At 43.9% G+C, this 13,645-nt stretch overlaps 1 protein-coding gene across 3 annotated transcripts; it reads left to right on the forward strand.

Moving 5' to 3' along the window:
* Window positions 1–69: 69 nt before the first annotated feature.
* LOC147102805 (protein VCF1) lies at window positions 70–13,211 on the forward strand. 3 transcript variants are annotated; one of them, XM_085963639.1, is made up of 3 exons: window positions 70–201; window positions 8,993–9,104; window positions 10,970–13,211. In XM_085963639.1, the coding sequence occupies exons 1-3, from the start codon at window positions 185–187 to the stop codon at window positions 11,192–11,194; spliced, it is 354 nt and encodes a 117-aa protein (XP_085819765.1). In that variant the 5' UTR covers window positions 70–184; the 3' UTR covers window positions 11,195–13,211. The 3 variants fall into 3 exon arrangements, with proteins under 3 accessions (XP_085819765.1, XP_085819766.1, XP_085819764.1); XM_085963640.1 differs by lacking the exon at window positions 70–201 and adding an exon at window positions 259–281; XM_085963638.1 differs by lacking the exon at window positions 70–201 and adding an exon at window positions 289–491.
* Window positions 13,212–13,645: the final 434 nt, after the last annotated feature.

Consider the following 13,645-nt stretch of genomic DNA (forward strand, 5'->3'; position numbering starts at 1 on the left):
TGTGGACCGCGCAGCCGCAGTCCGTGATCGCCTGTGGACCGCGCAGCCGCAGTCTGTGGCCGCCTGTGGACCGCGCAGCCGCAGTCTGTGGACGCCGCGTCACGTCACTATTAACGCATCGGAGGGCCGGCCCCGCCCCTGGCCTGAGGACGGCACAGACGCAGCGAGCAGCAGCCGGGGGTAGATGTTATCAGACGGCAGGTGAGTGGCAGCTTAGCTTCCCTTGACTCCTCCGGCACGGGGCCCTACCAAGTTTCTTCGGCCGTCGACGCCATGAGTGAGTGAGTGAGTGAGGGGTCACGGGTCATAATGGGCGGCGGCGGCCGCCGCTGTTTGTGGCTCGGGTTGGGCTGCAACGGTCGAGCCACATCGGCGCCCCGTTACTTGGCCAGGGAGGGCTATCTGGGGGCCGGGGGGGGGAGAAAGACCTGGGGATGTGAGGCTGAGGTTTATCGCGGTGTGAGGGAGACTCGAGTGTCTGGGGGAAGCAGGTCAGCGGCTGTAGCAGGTGCCCCTTTAAAGCGGGCTGCGCCTCCCTATTCTGCCGAATAACGCGAGCGAGTGCCGAGGCCCAATGGCGTAGGCGGCAGCTTGTGTGTAAATGCATGTTTTCAGGCATTTAACTGAAGGAAGGTTTGTGCAGATCGATCTCGTCATCTTTCGCCTGCCCGGCCTTGTGCTCGTTAATATTACCTCGGATGGGGATTTGTTAAAGGGACATTGTCCCTTCCCAGCCATAAATGTATTGTCTGGGGTTTTTTCTCCTCCCCAATATGGTGGCAACTCATTGTGAATTTGGGTTTGATCAACCTGCAGGCTACAAACGGTGTATTTTGGCTTTGTGGTCTTGAGTGGATGCAGCACTAACGCTATAATATAGCTTTATTATAATAAATTGAGAAGATGTACAATTTGAAATGATCAGGATTACATCACCATTAGTTTCACTTTGTTAATGTTCTTGACATCAGTGAGTGGACACATTTATTCAGTAGTTTGTTTACAGACAACCAATAAACCCCCTTCATATTAAATTATCAAGTGTGAAAATTAGCTGTGGCTAAGACTTTTCCCCCCAGTTAGGAGGAACATGCTCCTTATTATCTAGATATGCCGTGCCTTTTTTCTGGGAAATTGTTTAGACAGATAGCATACCCCCAAATCAAGGCTCATGCCCTTTATTGTCCCAAGATGATATTTTGGAGGTGCATAATTTTTTTTTATTCATTGATGGGATGTGGGTGTTGCTGGTTGGCTAGGCCTGCATTTAGTGCTCATCTCTAATTGCCCTTGAGAAGATGGTGGTGAGCTGCCTTCTTGAACCGCTGCAGTCCATATGGTGTAGGTACACCCACAATGCTGTTAGGAAGGGAGTTCCAGGATTTTGGCCCAGCGACAGTGACGGAACGGCGATACAGGTCCAAATCAGGATGGTGTGGCTTGGAGGGGAACTTGTAGGTGGTGATGTTCCCATGCGTCTGCTGCCCTTGTCCTTCTAAGTGGTAGAGGTCGCGGGTTTGGAAGGTGCTGTTGAAGGAGCTTTGGCGAGTTGCTGCAGTGCATCTTGTAGATGGTACACACTGCAGCCACAGTGCACCGGTGGTGGAGGGAGTGAATGTTTAAGGTGGTGGATGGAGTGCCAATCAAGTGGGCTGCTTTATCCTGAATGGTGTTGAGTTTCTTGAGTGTTGTTGGAGTTGCACTCATCCAGGCAAGTGGAGAGTATTCCATCACACTCCTGACTTGTGCCTTGTAGATGGTGGAAAGGCTTTGGGGAGTCAGGAGGTGAGACACTCACCGCAGAATTCCCAGCCTCTGGCCTGCTCTTGTGGCCACAGTATTTATATAGTGGGCTTGTTTATCCATAAGTGAGTAATTACCTAGCTGCTTTTCTTTTTTTCTCTTTCTGATAAGTAACCTCACTGAACAAAGGCTAGGTTCCAATAGAAAGTAGAGCTGAGCTTCAGTCAACCTTCCTTACAGACAAGATAGAAACATAGAAGATAGGAGCAGGAGTAGGCCATTCGGCCCCTCGAGCCTGCTCCGCCATTCAATGAGATCATGGCTGATCATCCAAATTCAGTACCCAGTCCCTGCCTTCTCCCCATATCCCTTGATCCCTTTAGCCTTTAAGAAATATATTTAACTCCTTCTTGAATATATTTAATGAATTGGCCTCAACTGCCTTCTGTGGTAGAGAATTCCACAGGTTCACCATTCTCTGGGTGAAGAAATTCCTCCTCCTCTGTCCTAAATGGCTTACCCCTTATCCTTAGACTGTGACCCCTGGTTCTGGACTCCCCTGCCATCGGGAACATCCTTCCTGCATCTAGTCTGTCTATTAAAGGAACAGGCATTTTTGGTACTCCAACAATTATATGTTTGATAATCTGGATTAACAGACAAGTGACTCAACCCCATTGATTGGTACCATTTCAGTATCCCAAAAATCACCTTAAAGCTTAGCACTACAAAATAAGTAATTTGCTCTGTGGTACTACGGTGATTAATTTCACACCACAAATCTTGGAAATTCCTGTGACTTTTATCCCCAACCTTTGCTCAGCCAGCAACTGGTTGAGAGGCTGGTGTTAGAATGCCAGCCTTTTTCCTCAGGATGCAGATTTAAATTCAGCCCAGAATGATGGGATGAAAGTGTAAGAACTAACGGGCATGAGTGAAATGAACCAGCCTGTTCATGGATACAAGTCCAAAGCAGATTTGCTTTTTAATTTAGCAGCAGCTGTAGCGTCTCAGTCACAAGAAATGGAGTCACTCTGGTGCAGTTATGGGTGTTCTGAGATGAGAGTTTGTGTGCCTGATATTTCTTAGTGGATCACAGAAGTGTTGAATGTCCACTGCAATTGAGTTTCATGAATGGCACTTAGAAGATGAGACCTACTGTCTCCGCTTCAATACCCAACCGAGGACCTGGTCCTCTAAACTTAAGCATGCTGTATTCAGGTTTATCATTATCCTTGTTAAAATCTTACTATAATAGGTAAATCTTCCCACTTTTGCCACTGCATATCTTAACACCTGGAAAAGGTCCTTCGACAATGCACCATAAATTTTAAATACAGAACATCCCTTTCTACACCCTTGTTGCATTTCTGTTTTCCATCACCAGCTATTGTTGGAAGCAGTTTTGCTGTGGACTTGTATCAGCTTAGAGCTAAATTTAGATTTCACAAATTCACTTTACCTGTACAATGGTCATATTTTTATCCCATCAGCCTTAGCTGCATTCATAGCTGGGTTCCAGAGATAAGAGTGTGGTCTCGCAATGAATTATTCAGTCAAGTTACCAAAAACATCGATTTTTTTGAGGTTGTATCTATCCCTAATTTCTAGTTTCAATCCCTCATTGAAATGTTTAGGATAATGGGTGAAAAGAGACATGTGAAAAGTATGAAATATCCTTAATACTTATGACAGATTAAATTGAATGTCTGACATTAAATTGCTGCACTTGTAGAATAACACTATTGTATAGAATACAGAATTTCGTATTTGAGTCCCTCATTTGTGAGGGAAATGCTGAACTCAGCTGCTTGAATGGAGGGCCCTGAACAAGGCTTTAGGTTTGTAAAATGCCAGTTAGATAACCTTAAGGTATGATCTCTTTCAACTCTCAGTATGGGATATGGGGGTTGGTCATACAACTATATCTGTATATAAATTCTGTAATCTGTCTCGCTTATAGTTTGGGAGATGTAAATGAATGGCTGTCCCTAGTCTGGATCATGGGTCGTGTATCCATATACCCAGAGTAAAATACATTGATGGTCAAAGCTCCATAAAATGAAAGACAATGTTTTGAGGGAAATGATCAGCTTCTAATTGTTGTGCTAAATGACCAGTGATGGGGTGTCGTTGATCTGTGACGGATGCAAAACTCAATTCAGGCAGTTTTTGCTTCACCAGACAGGAAGAAATGGAACTAAAGAAGCCTATGATATATTGCAATACTTAACTTCCTGCATCATTGGCCCTTCCAGTCATCACAGTGAGAAATGATTATATGGATAGTACAGTACAAACATTAGGTGATGAGTTCTGAGGTACAATTGTATCCTATACGTGGACTGACCTGATGACTTGTAAGCGATATCATTTATGAAGCACAGACAGTTCTACAAGGCTCCTCACTCTGCAGTTTATTTGCCTTGTCTCTCTTCAAAATTGACATCTCCCTGTAACCTGAAAAGTTCATTGATGTTATACCGTGTATATTTAGGAACAGGAGTAGGCCATTCAGCCCCTCGAGCCTGGTCCGCCATTCAGTTAGTTCATGGCTGTTCACTCCATCTACCTGCCTTGGTTCTGTAACCCTTAATACCCTTGCCTAACAAAAATCTCTCTCTCAGTTTTGAAATGTTCAATTGACCCCCAGCCTCAACAACTTTTTGGGGGAGAGAAATCCAGATTTCCACTACCATTAGTGCGAAGAAATGCTTTCTGACATCACCCCTGAACAGCCTAACTCTAATTTTAAGGTTCTGTATTTAATTGTATATCCACTAACAATCCTGTTCAGCACATGGTAACATAATTTCACAATAGGATGGACATGTGTGGAACTATAATTAAATGCAGTTTAATAATCAACTTACAAGTACATGGTTAAAGTGGAATGTGGTATTTTTTATAGTTCGCCAACACTGATGGAGATGGTATTTTACTGTGCCAATTCATCAATTTTATTTAGAAGGAGAAAGCTAGTGATACCTGGGATGGCAGGAATGATGTATGGAGAGAGATTGGGTCGATTAGGCTTATATTCGCTAGAGTTTCGAAGAATGAGGGGGGGATCTCATTGAAACTTATAAAATTCTAACAGGACTAGACAGACTAGATGCAGGAAGGCTATTCCCGATGGCGGGGGAGTCCAGAACCAGGGGTCACAGTCTAAGGATAAGGGGTAAGCCATTTAGGACTGAGATGAGGAGGAATTTCTTCACCCAGAGAGTGGTGAACCTGTGGAATTCTCTACCACAGAGGGCAGTTGAGGCCAATTTTTTAAATATATTCAAGAAGGAGTTAGATATATTTCTTAAGGCTAAGGGGATCAAGGGATATGGGGAGAAAGCAGGGACCGGGTACTGAATTTGGATGATCAGCCATGATCTCATTGAATGGCAGAGCAGGCTCGAGGGGCCGAATGGCCTACTCCTGCTCCTATCTTCTATGTTTCTAGTGGATTTGCCAGTATACAACCCAACGCTGAAGCCTCTCACCCTTTTAGTGACAAATTCATATCCTAGGGGACTGGTGAAATTTACAGGAAAAATATACTGGAGTTTGGTATGAGGAAAATTGCAGAACTGCCACATCAATAAGCATTGTGTTCAAACAGCTGCATCATTTCCATAATCTGAAATAGTCCCACAAGCTCCAGATTTCAGCAGCATTTTAACATTGGCACATGTCTCTATAGATTGCTTTGTAGTTTACAGGGATGTGCAGAAATAATAGAGTGGACTGCTTCAGAAAAAGCATAATTTGGCAGCATTATTGCACTAAATAATGTCAGAAAATGTAACCAAACATTCTTGCAGCTGATTCGTACCATTCTTCAAGTTTTAACAACATTTTGAGCAGGAGACAAAGATTGAAATGTTAAGTAATAAAACTTTGGGCCAAACTGCAATTGGAAAAACAGGAGAAAACAAAATCATTCCAAGTATGTTAGCCAGCCAGGCTCGGCACCAGAATTTGGGTACAGTGTGTACTTGCCAAGTAAATGATGCAAATGTTCACTTGTGCCATCTAAGGAAATGCTTTTAAAACCACAAGATCAATCATGGTTGAAGCATTCTAGAGACTTGAGTTGAAATAAAGAACTTGCATTAATATAGCGCCTTTCACAGCCTCAGGACGTCCCAAAACGCTTCACAGACCATGAAGTACTTTTGAAGTGTAGTCACTGTTGTAATGAGGAAATGCATCAGCCAATTTGCATACAGCAAGCCCCCACAAACAGCAATGAGATAATGACCAGATAATCTGTTTCAGGTGTTGGTTGAGGGGTAACTATTGGCCAGGGCACGGGCTAACTACCCTGCTCCTCTTCGAATAGAGCCATGTGTTCGTTTATATCCACCCAAGAGGCAGACATGGCCTCGGTACAACATCTCGTCTGAAAGATGGCCCCTCTACAGTGCAGCACTCCCCTCAGCTACTGCACTGGAGTGTCAGTCTGGGTAATGTGCTCCAGGCTCTGGAGTGGGGCTTGAACTCACGACCTTTGGACTCAACAACAACAACTTGCATTTATACAGCGCCGTTAATGTAGCAAAACGTCCCAAGGCGCTGAGCAAGAGCGATATCGATAATAACCGAGCCACAGAAGGAGATATGTGGGCAGATGAGACAAAGCTTGGTCAAAGAGGGAGGCTTGAAGGAGGAGAGGTGGAGAGCTGTAGGGAGGGAATTCCAGGGCTTGGTGCCAAAGCAGCTGAAAGCACGGCCGCCAATGGTGGAGCGATTAAAATCGGGGACGTGCAAGAGGCCAGAATTGGCAGAGCGCAGCGATCTCAAAGGCTTGTAGGCTGGAGGAGGTTACAGCGATAGGGAGGGGCGAGGCCATGGCGGGATTTGAAAACCAGGATGAGGATTTTAAAATTGAGGCGTTGTTGGACCGGGAGCCAGTGAAGGTCAGCAAGCACATGGTTGATGGGTGAACGAGACTTGGAGCGAGTTAAGATACGGGCAGCAGAGTTTTGGATGAGTACAAGTTTATGTCGGGCGGAGGATGGGAGGCGAGCAAGGAGAGTGTTGGAATAGTCAAGTCTAAAGGTAACAAAGGCATGGATGAGGGTTTCAGCAGCAGATGCAGGGTCGGAGTCGGGCGATGTTACGGAGGTGGAAATAGGTGGTCTTGATGGAGCGGGTATGTGGTCGGAAGCTCATCTTGGGATTAAACACAACACCAAGGTTGCGAACAATCTGGTTCAGCTTCACACTTGCCAGGGATGGAAACGGTGGCCAGGGAACAGAGTTTGTGGCGGGGACCAAAGACAATGGCTTCAGTCTTCCCAATATTTAGTTGGAGGAGATTTCTGCTCATCCAATATTGGATGTCGGACAAGCAGTGTGATGAATGCTGCTTAAGCATGCAGGTGCAGCAGGCAGTTAAGAAGGCAAATGGTATGTTGGCCTTTGTAGCGAGAGGGTTTGAGTACAGGAACAAGGATGTCTTGCTGCAGTTGTACAGGGCCTTGGTGAGACCACATCTTGAGTATTGTGTGCAGTTTTGGTTGCCTTATCTGAGGAAGGATGTTCTTGCCATGGAAGGAGTTCAGCGAAGATTCACCAGGCTGATACCTGGGATGGCAGGAATGACGTATGAGGAGAGATTGGGTCGATTGGGCTTGTACTTGCTGGAGTTTAGAAGAATGAGAGGGGATCTCATTGAAACTTATAACATTCTGACAGGACTGGACAGACTAGATGCAGGAAGGATGTTCCCGATGGTCGGGGAGTCCAGAACCAGGGGTCACAGGATAAGGGGTAGGCCATTTAGGACTGAGATGAGGAGGAATTTCTTCACCCAGAGAGTGGTGAACCTGTGGAATTCTCTACCACAGAAGGCAGTAGAGGCCAATACATTAAATATATTCAAGAAGGAGTTGGATATATTTCTTAGGGCTAAAGGGATCAAGGGGTATGGGGAGAAGGCAGGGACTGTGTACTGAATTTGGATGATCAGCCATGATCGCATTGAATGGCGGAGCAGGCTCGAGGGGCCGAATGGCCTACTCCTGCTCCTATCTTCTATGTTTCTATGAATCAGACGGAGAAGGGGTGCAGAAAGATGGTGGTGAGATAGAGCTGAGTGTCATCAGCGTACATGTGGAACCTGATGGATGATATCGCCGAGAGGTATCATGTAGATGAGAAATAGAATGGGGCCAAGGATAGCTCATTGGGGGGACTCCAGAGGTAACGGTGCTACCACTGAGTTAAGAGAGGGAGCGTTTGATTGATTGTGCTGGTACAGAATCTAAACAGGACACTATCATCTTGTAGCAAGCAAAAAACAACTCGAGATTGTGCAGCAGAACCAGCTGTCCCATATATTGATCTCCATCCAATGAATGCAGCACAAATAAGATATTTCTCACCAAAATGAACACTGAGGGAATTAATGATATGGGGATAGGGTGGGAAAGTAGAGTTGTGGTAGCAGATCAGCCAGGGTCTTATTGAATGTTAGAGCAGGCTCGAAGGGCCAAATGGCCTAATCCTATTTCTTAGTTTCTTAAGAAAAACATTTTTGGAATGTTCACCCATTCCATTTTCCAGAAACGACATCCCTCCTTCCTGCAGTCACGGCTAAAACCACTGGCGGGGTGCTAGGTCTGACTGACTGTGGCAGGCGGGGGGGCGGTGAGGGGTTGAACTCGAGATTGGCTGAGTTCCAAATTCCTCCTACCCTTTGTTTTTCGCGCACAGTGCAGTGGAAATCTGAAAGCTGGGAATCGGGCAATGCCGGCTGACTCGGTCTGAAGTGGGAACGCACAGATTTGGAGAGTGAAGACGGGTGATCGAGGTTCCTGAGAGCGAGATGGAGGCAGTCCCCACAAAGCCATGCTGGCTGACCTCAAAATAATGGGGGGGTCATAACCCAACCCCCCTCCCCGGCTAAAACACATTGCGACGCCCAGTGCTGTATTGAGCTGTACAAACTGACAAGTTAACCTACATAGTCATCAGTTTTGTACGAACACTGTGGGCGTCTCCTTTTTTAATTAACTTTCACACTGAGCCCTGAATAACTTGCTATTCTCAATCTTTATAATTTTTGAATACAGCTTTAAAATTTTATCCAATTATTATTCAAGGATTATCTTTTGAGAATCTTAAGAAAGCCAGTGAACTGAGGAGTGACTGGTTAAGCTTAAGGAATTGTGTACCTTAATTGGTGTTTATAGATTAAAATTAAGGTCCTGTTCTCTCTCTCCTCTTCCCCCTCCTCCAATTTCAGGAAGCGAAGACGGAGCTGTAACGATGAAGAAAACCAGCCTGTCCCACCACCGAAACGCCTCAGCAACAGTACTTTGCTGCAGGATCTACCGAGAGACAGCTGGGACTGTGAGGTTAGAAATCAATTGTAAAATTGTAATATTAAGTAACCTCCTGAGGATGATGCCCTTCAGTCAAATAGTCTGCCAAAGCTAACTGTCCAGGCTAACGCACACATAGGCACTTGGTTGAGGTAATGGTTTGCTCCTGCTCTGCAACAGTATCCCGGCATGAGTCACTACCTTTTAGGAATAGGGGGAGGAAGGTGAAAATATGCACATCGCCAGGACTTGGGACTTTTTTAATATTCGAGCAAGGATTGGAATTTTACTTAACGGAGAGCTGCTTTGGTAAAATTGAAACTTCTGATTTTTTCTTTAACAACTGCTCTTTACAGTATTTTAGAAATTACATATGGAGATGCCTTTAGTAACTGACCTTTTCTCAAAAATGCTGTTCTGCACAACATGCAATGTACTTATATGGCCTTTTTATTTTGTATTTTTTTAAAAAAAGGACATGGGTGAAAGCGTTAATTATGAAGATTCAGCCCAGAGCTATCAGAATCTGGATATGGGGCGGGGGGGAGGTGGAATTCTTGATATTGGGTGCCTTCATTTAAATTCGTTCCCACATTTCTCAGTGGGCAGAAGTCCATATCACACCTGACTGCATGATCATAACAAGAAAACAGTGGCCACAGCGCCAGTGAACTTGTAGCAAGTTCTAGGTGGTGCTCTAGTCATCTAAATACAGTTTGAAAAGACTATCTTAACCATGGAATGTGTATGTGAAATATGATGGTTTGAAGATGGTTTTTGTCCCTTTCCTCATCAAGGAAACAAATAAGAGAAAGTTTGATAATTCAGCTAATATTTTTGTTAAATTTCCTCATCCCTAATATTTTCTCTCCTTGCCCCCTTCCATACCCAAAAGCAGAATGAGGGACAGATTTACATCTTACTGCACGTAGGTAAATTGGAACGACTGAGCCTCGTGCAGAGAGGAAAATTGGGGTAGGAAGGATTGTACACCAATGGTCCCTCTGAAATGTTTTAGCCCGCGCGGCTCCTTTTAACAGGCTGCGCGGGCTGTTCAAAATTTGGGATCTAGATCCGCCAATGAAGGAGCAGCCTTTTCTAATCCTATAGGAACGGGAAGTTCAAACAGCAGAAGAAACACCAGTGAGCCAGCAATGAAGAGTGGATGGTGGAGCAGAGTAGGCAGCAATAGAGAGTACGCAATAGAGCAGGGAAGATCTCCTGTATGACTGTTGCATAGAGAAGACCATCCTTGCCCAGTACACTAGTCTGCCTGGATTTGGACTGTAATGAATAAGAAGTGGTTTCCCTCCAGCCTGCCAAATTTAGCAGATGTCAGCTTAGGACCCAGGTTCCTGGCGACTCTGCCAGTGCCTGTCTCACTTTTTTTCCCAGCTGTCTTTACTAATTGCTTGTTCCAATATAATTTATATAATGATGCCAGAAAGTTAAATGTTTAACTGGTGAGCTTGATATTCTTTGACTGTGACATTGCCTATCCAACTGTGTTTCTTGACTGAAGTTTCTCAGCGTTGAAGGTTACCATTTGTTCAGCTGCTGTCCAGTTCTGAATTTACATGGTGCACTGTTGAACTGGTTATGGAGCAACCTGTGAAAGAATGCTGCAGCTATTGACTAATTTTTTTACTTTTACAAAGGAATGCATATGCATGCATTATTTCTCTCTGCTTTAAAATATATGGGGATGGCATTGGTATTCACCTGATGGTAAGGGGTTTTCTGGCAATTTGCAACAGCCATATGATGTACCAAGATGCCAGTATATGAGGAAATGTGCACATTTAATTTCTGTGTTTAAAGGTTTCAGCTGTGTATACTGTCTGTTCCAGTAGTACTCTAGAGTTGCTCTCACCAGTTAAACCCTCTTCTTTCTGCAGTCCTCGAGCAGTGACAGCAGCAGCATCATCAGCAGTCCTGACAGACCCAATGGACACTTACCAGCTGAAGCCAATTTAAGCCGGACCAAGCCAGGCAACAGCTCGACTATGCTTCAGTTTTCTGATTCCAGTGAACAGTCTACACAAGGCCCGTACTTCCAAATCAATCAGATCCTGAGGGAGGCACACTTCTATAGCTTGCATCAGCGTGGACACCAAACGTGACCAGAATGTGGGACTGTGTGCCTTCAATGAAGGACAGGGACTGTAAATGTAATCTTTTGCAGTGGATGTTTGTACTTTAGATGATTTAAATTGCACAATCTTTTCCCTTTTTGCTCCATTTGGTTAAAAAAATTACCATCTCTTCACTCTTTAAATGCCCTTGGACAAATGTAATATCAAAATTGTGGTGACTATAATAGTACAACTGTAGCCTTGATTACTTCATTTACCCTGTCTGGCACAATTCTAACTCACTAAATCTGTTCTCTACAGAATTAGTCTGCAAATGAGCAAAGTCCTCCAGTACTGTTGAGACAATAGTTGTTGAAATTGCTTTGTAATGAAGAAACAACAAGAAGGCATTTATTTTTCATACGCAGTAGAGTCACCTTGGTCTAAGAAGCTTTTTTGCATTCCCAGTGCATTTTAAAAAGTGATATGAATCTGGATTACAACCAGATTGAAGGTGTTTTAAAAATGATCTGAACTGCACTAGGCTTACAGCAGTTGCCCTGGTATTTTACAACCAGTTTTTTCTCGAGCCCCTCTAATGCTAAGCTGCAAACTTCCAGTTACTGTGAATTTGCAACTGTCCTTCAGAGAATGAAGCAGATTGCGGAATTTATATAATTACTGGAGTAAAAACTGATGTCTTGTCTCTGGTGCAGATCTAGGCTGTAAACTTGGAGTTTCCCATCAGGCTGGTATAAAAGATTAGATCTGAGAACCTGTTTAACCCAAAAAAAAAAGTCAAGATGGGTTCTGTTAATCCTAGGCTATATAGTTCTGGGGTTGCATTTGGTACAGATCATCTTAACCTGTACTAAACCTGAACATGTCCTTAAATGCAAATACAGCGTAAAAATTGTGGCTACAGTTGTAAGCAGTTTCCAGACGTCTGTATTTTGCAGCTTTTACGTGTAACTGTAATTGGTGTGACACATTCAAATGGCTGTTGTGAGCTTCCCTGATGGCTCAGTGAGTGGATTGTGAATAGCTGAACCATACAGACCACAAAGGTTCGATCCCTGGTCTGCGCTGTTAGTTGGTCTCGGTTGGGACCGCAGTATGGGTTCTACTGATTATCTGACAACAACCCCTGCTGGAAATGTGCATGTGAGGACAGGTTCAAGCAAGGCGCAGCATGAGGTTCAGCTGCAGTGACCCCTGTGGTCAACTGGGCTGCTGACAGCTGGGTGAGGTACCAGAGGATGCCTTTGGAACTGTATCCTAGCAAGGAGTCACATTTGTAGGGGGTGGGGGGGGGGGGGGGGGGGGGGAGAGTGGCAAAAAGATTAAAATAACTGTCTTCTATTTTTAGTTATTTATGTGTTGAGATTGGGTAAAAGTGTAACAGGTATGACACAGTTGATGACATTCCTAATTACTCGTGAAAGCCTCAGGGTGCACATGCCTGACTCTTGATTTGGAATGGGGCTGGGAATTTGTTCTTTGTCAGGGATTTTTTTTTTAAATTTGTTCTAGAGTCTGAGATTTTATTTTATTTGTAAGCCTATAGTTACCAAGTTTAACCTTCAGAAGTGAGTACAAAATTATTGTAACCATTTACATTCAATAAAATTAATGAGATCATTTGAAATACAATCACGAATACAGTGATGTGGAAGTCCACAGTACATGAACAGTAGCTTTCATAAAATCTTGGGCACTAAGTAGCCACGAGATCAGGTATTAATATCCAAGACTCTCTTTGTGTGCTTTTTTTTTTCTTGCCTACAACCCTATCTTTTTATATGCCACTTGCACTGAAGATCAGGTTCAGTTTGGAGAAATTTATCCAGAATTTTAAGGTATACGATTCTGAACAACTTGCTCTTAAGTTGTCCATTCCTGGATTGCGGAAGCAGCTTGACTCTGCTAAAATATGTCTGTTAATTACGAGCAGTGGTTTACTGATAAATAAATGCATCAATTTGTCCTTTAGGGTTGGTGGGTGGGTTCTACAGTCTAATTGCACTCTTGTTTTATTTTTCAATAAATCACTGATCAATTTAAATCTGGAACAATTGACTTTACATTTGAGCTGCACTTTATCTCCAAACTAGTACATATGTTGATGGCTTCTGGTCTACAGGTAAAATGCTGTATTGATAATTTTTAGTTTATGGAAGTTAGTTTCTTATGGCAGAACTCGGATATCGCAGTATCACAGTTGTCTTTCTGATCATCTAGGACAGTATTACAACAAACAACATGTTGAGATCTGCAATTGCAACTGATATATTTTTGAGGACTATTCTTAGAAATGCTGCAGAACGGTGCATCACTGAGTGATCCGGTATTGTTCTGTGCCTGCAGTTCCTTGCAGTGACCTGTTTTCAATTATGTCATTGGGTAGTTGCCAAGTGGAGGCCACACACATCAGAGACAGCAAGAAAATAAATTGTACAGTACCTAATTCTACTAAAAATAAATTAAGAGCTGTTTCAC

The sequence above is a fragment of the Somniosus microcephalus genome, chromosome 21, assembly GCF_052327205.1.
Source record: "Somniosus microcephalus isolate GS21.2 chromosome 21, FLI_Smic_1.0, whole genome shotgun sequence".
NCBI classification, from domain to species: domain Eukaryota; kingdom Metazoa; phylum Chordata; class Chondrichthyes; order Squaliformes; family Somniosidae; genus Somniosus; species Somniosus microcephalus.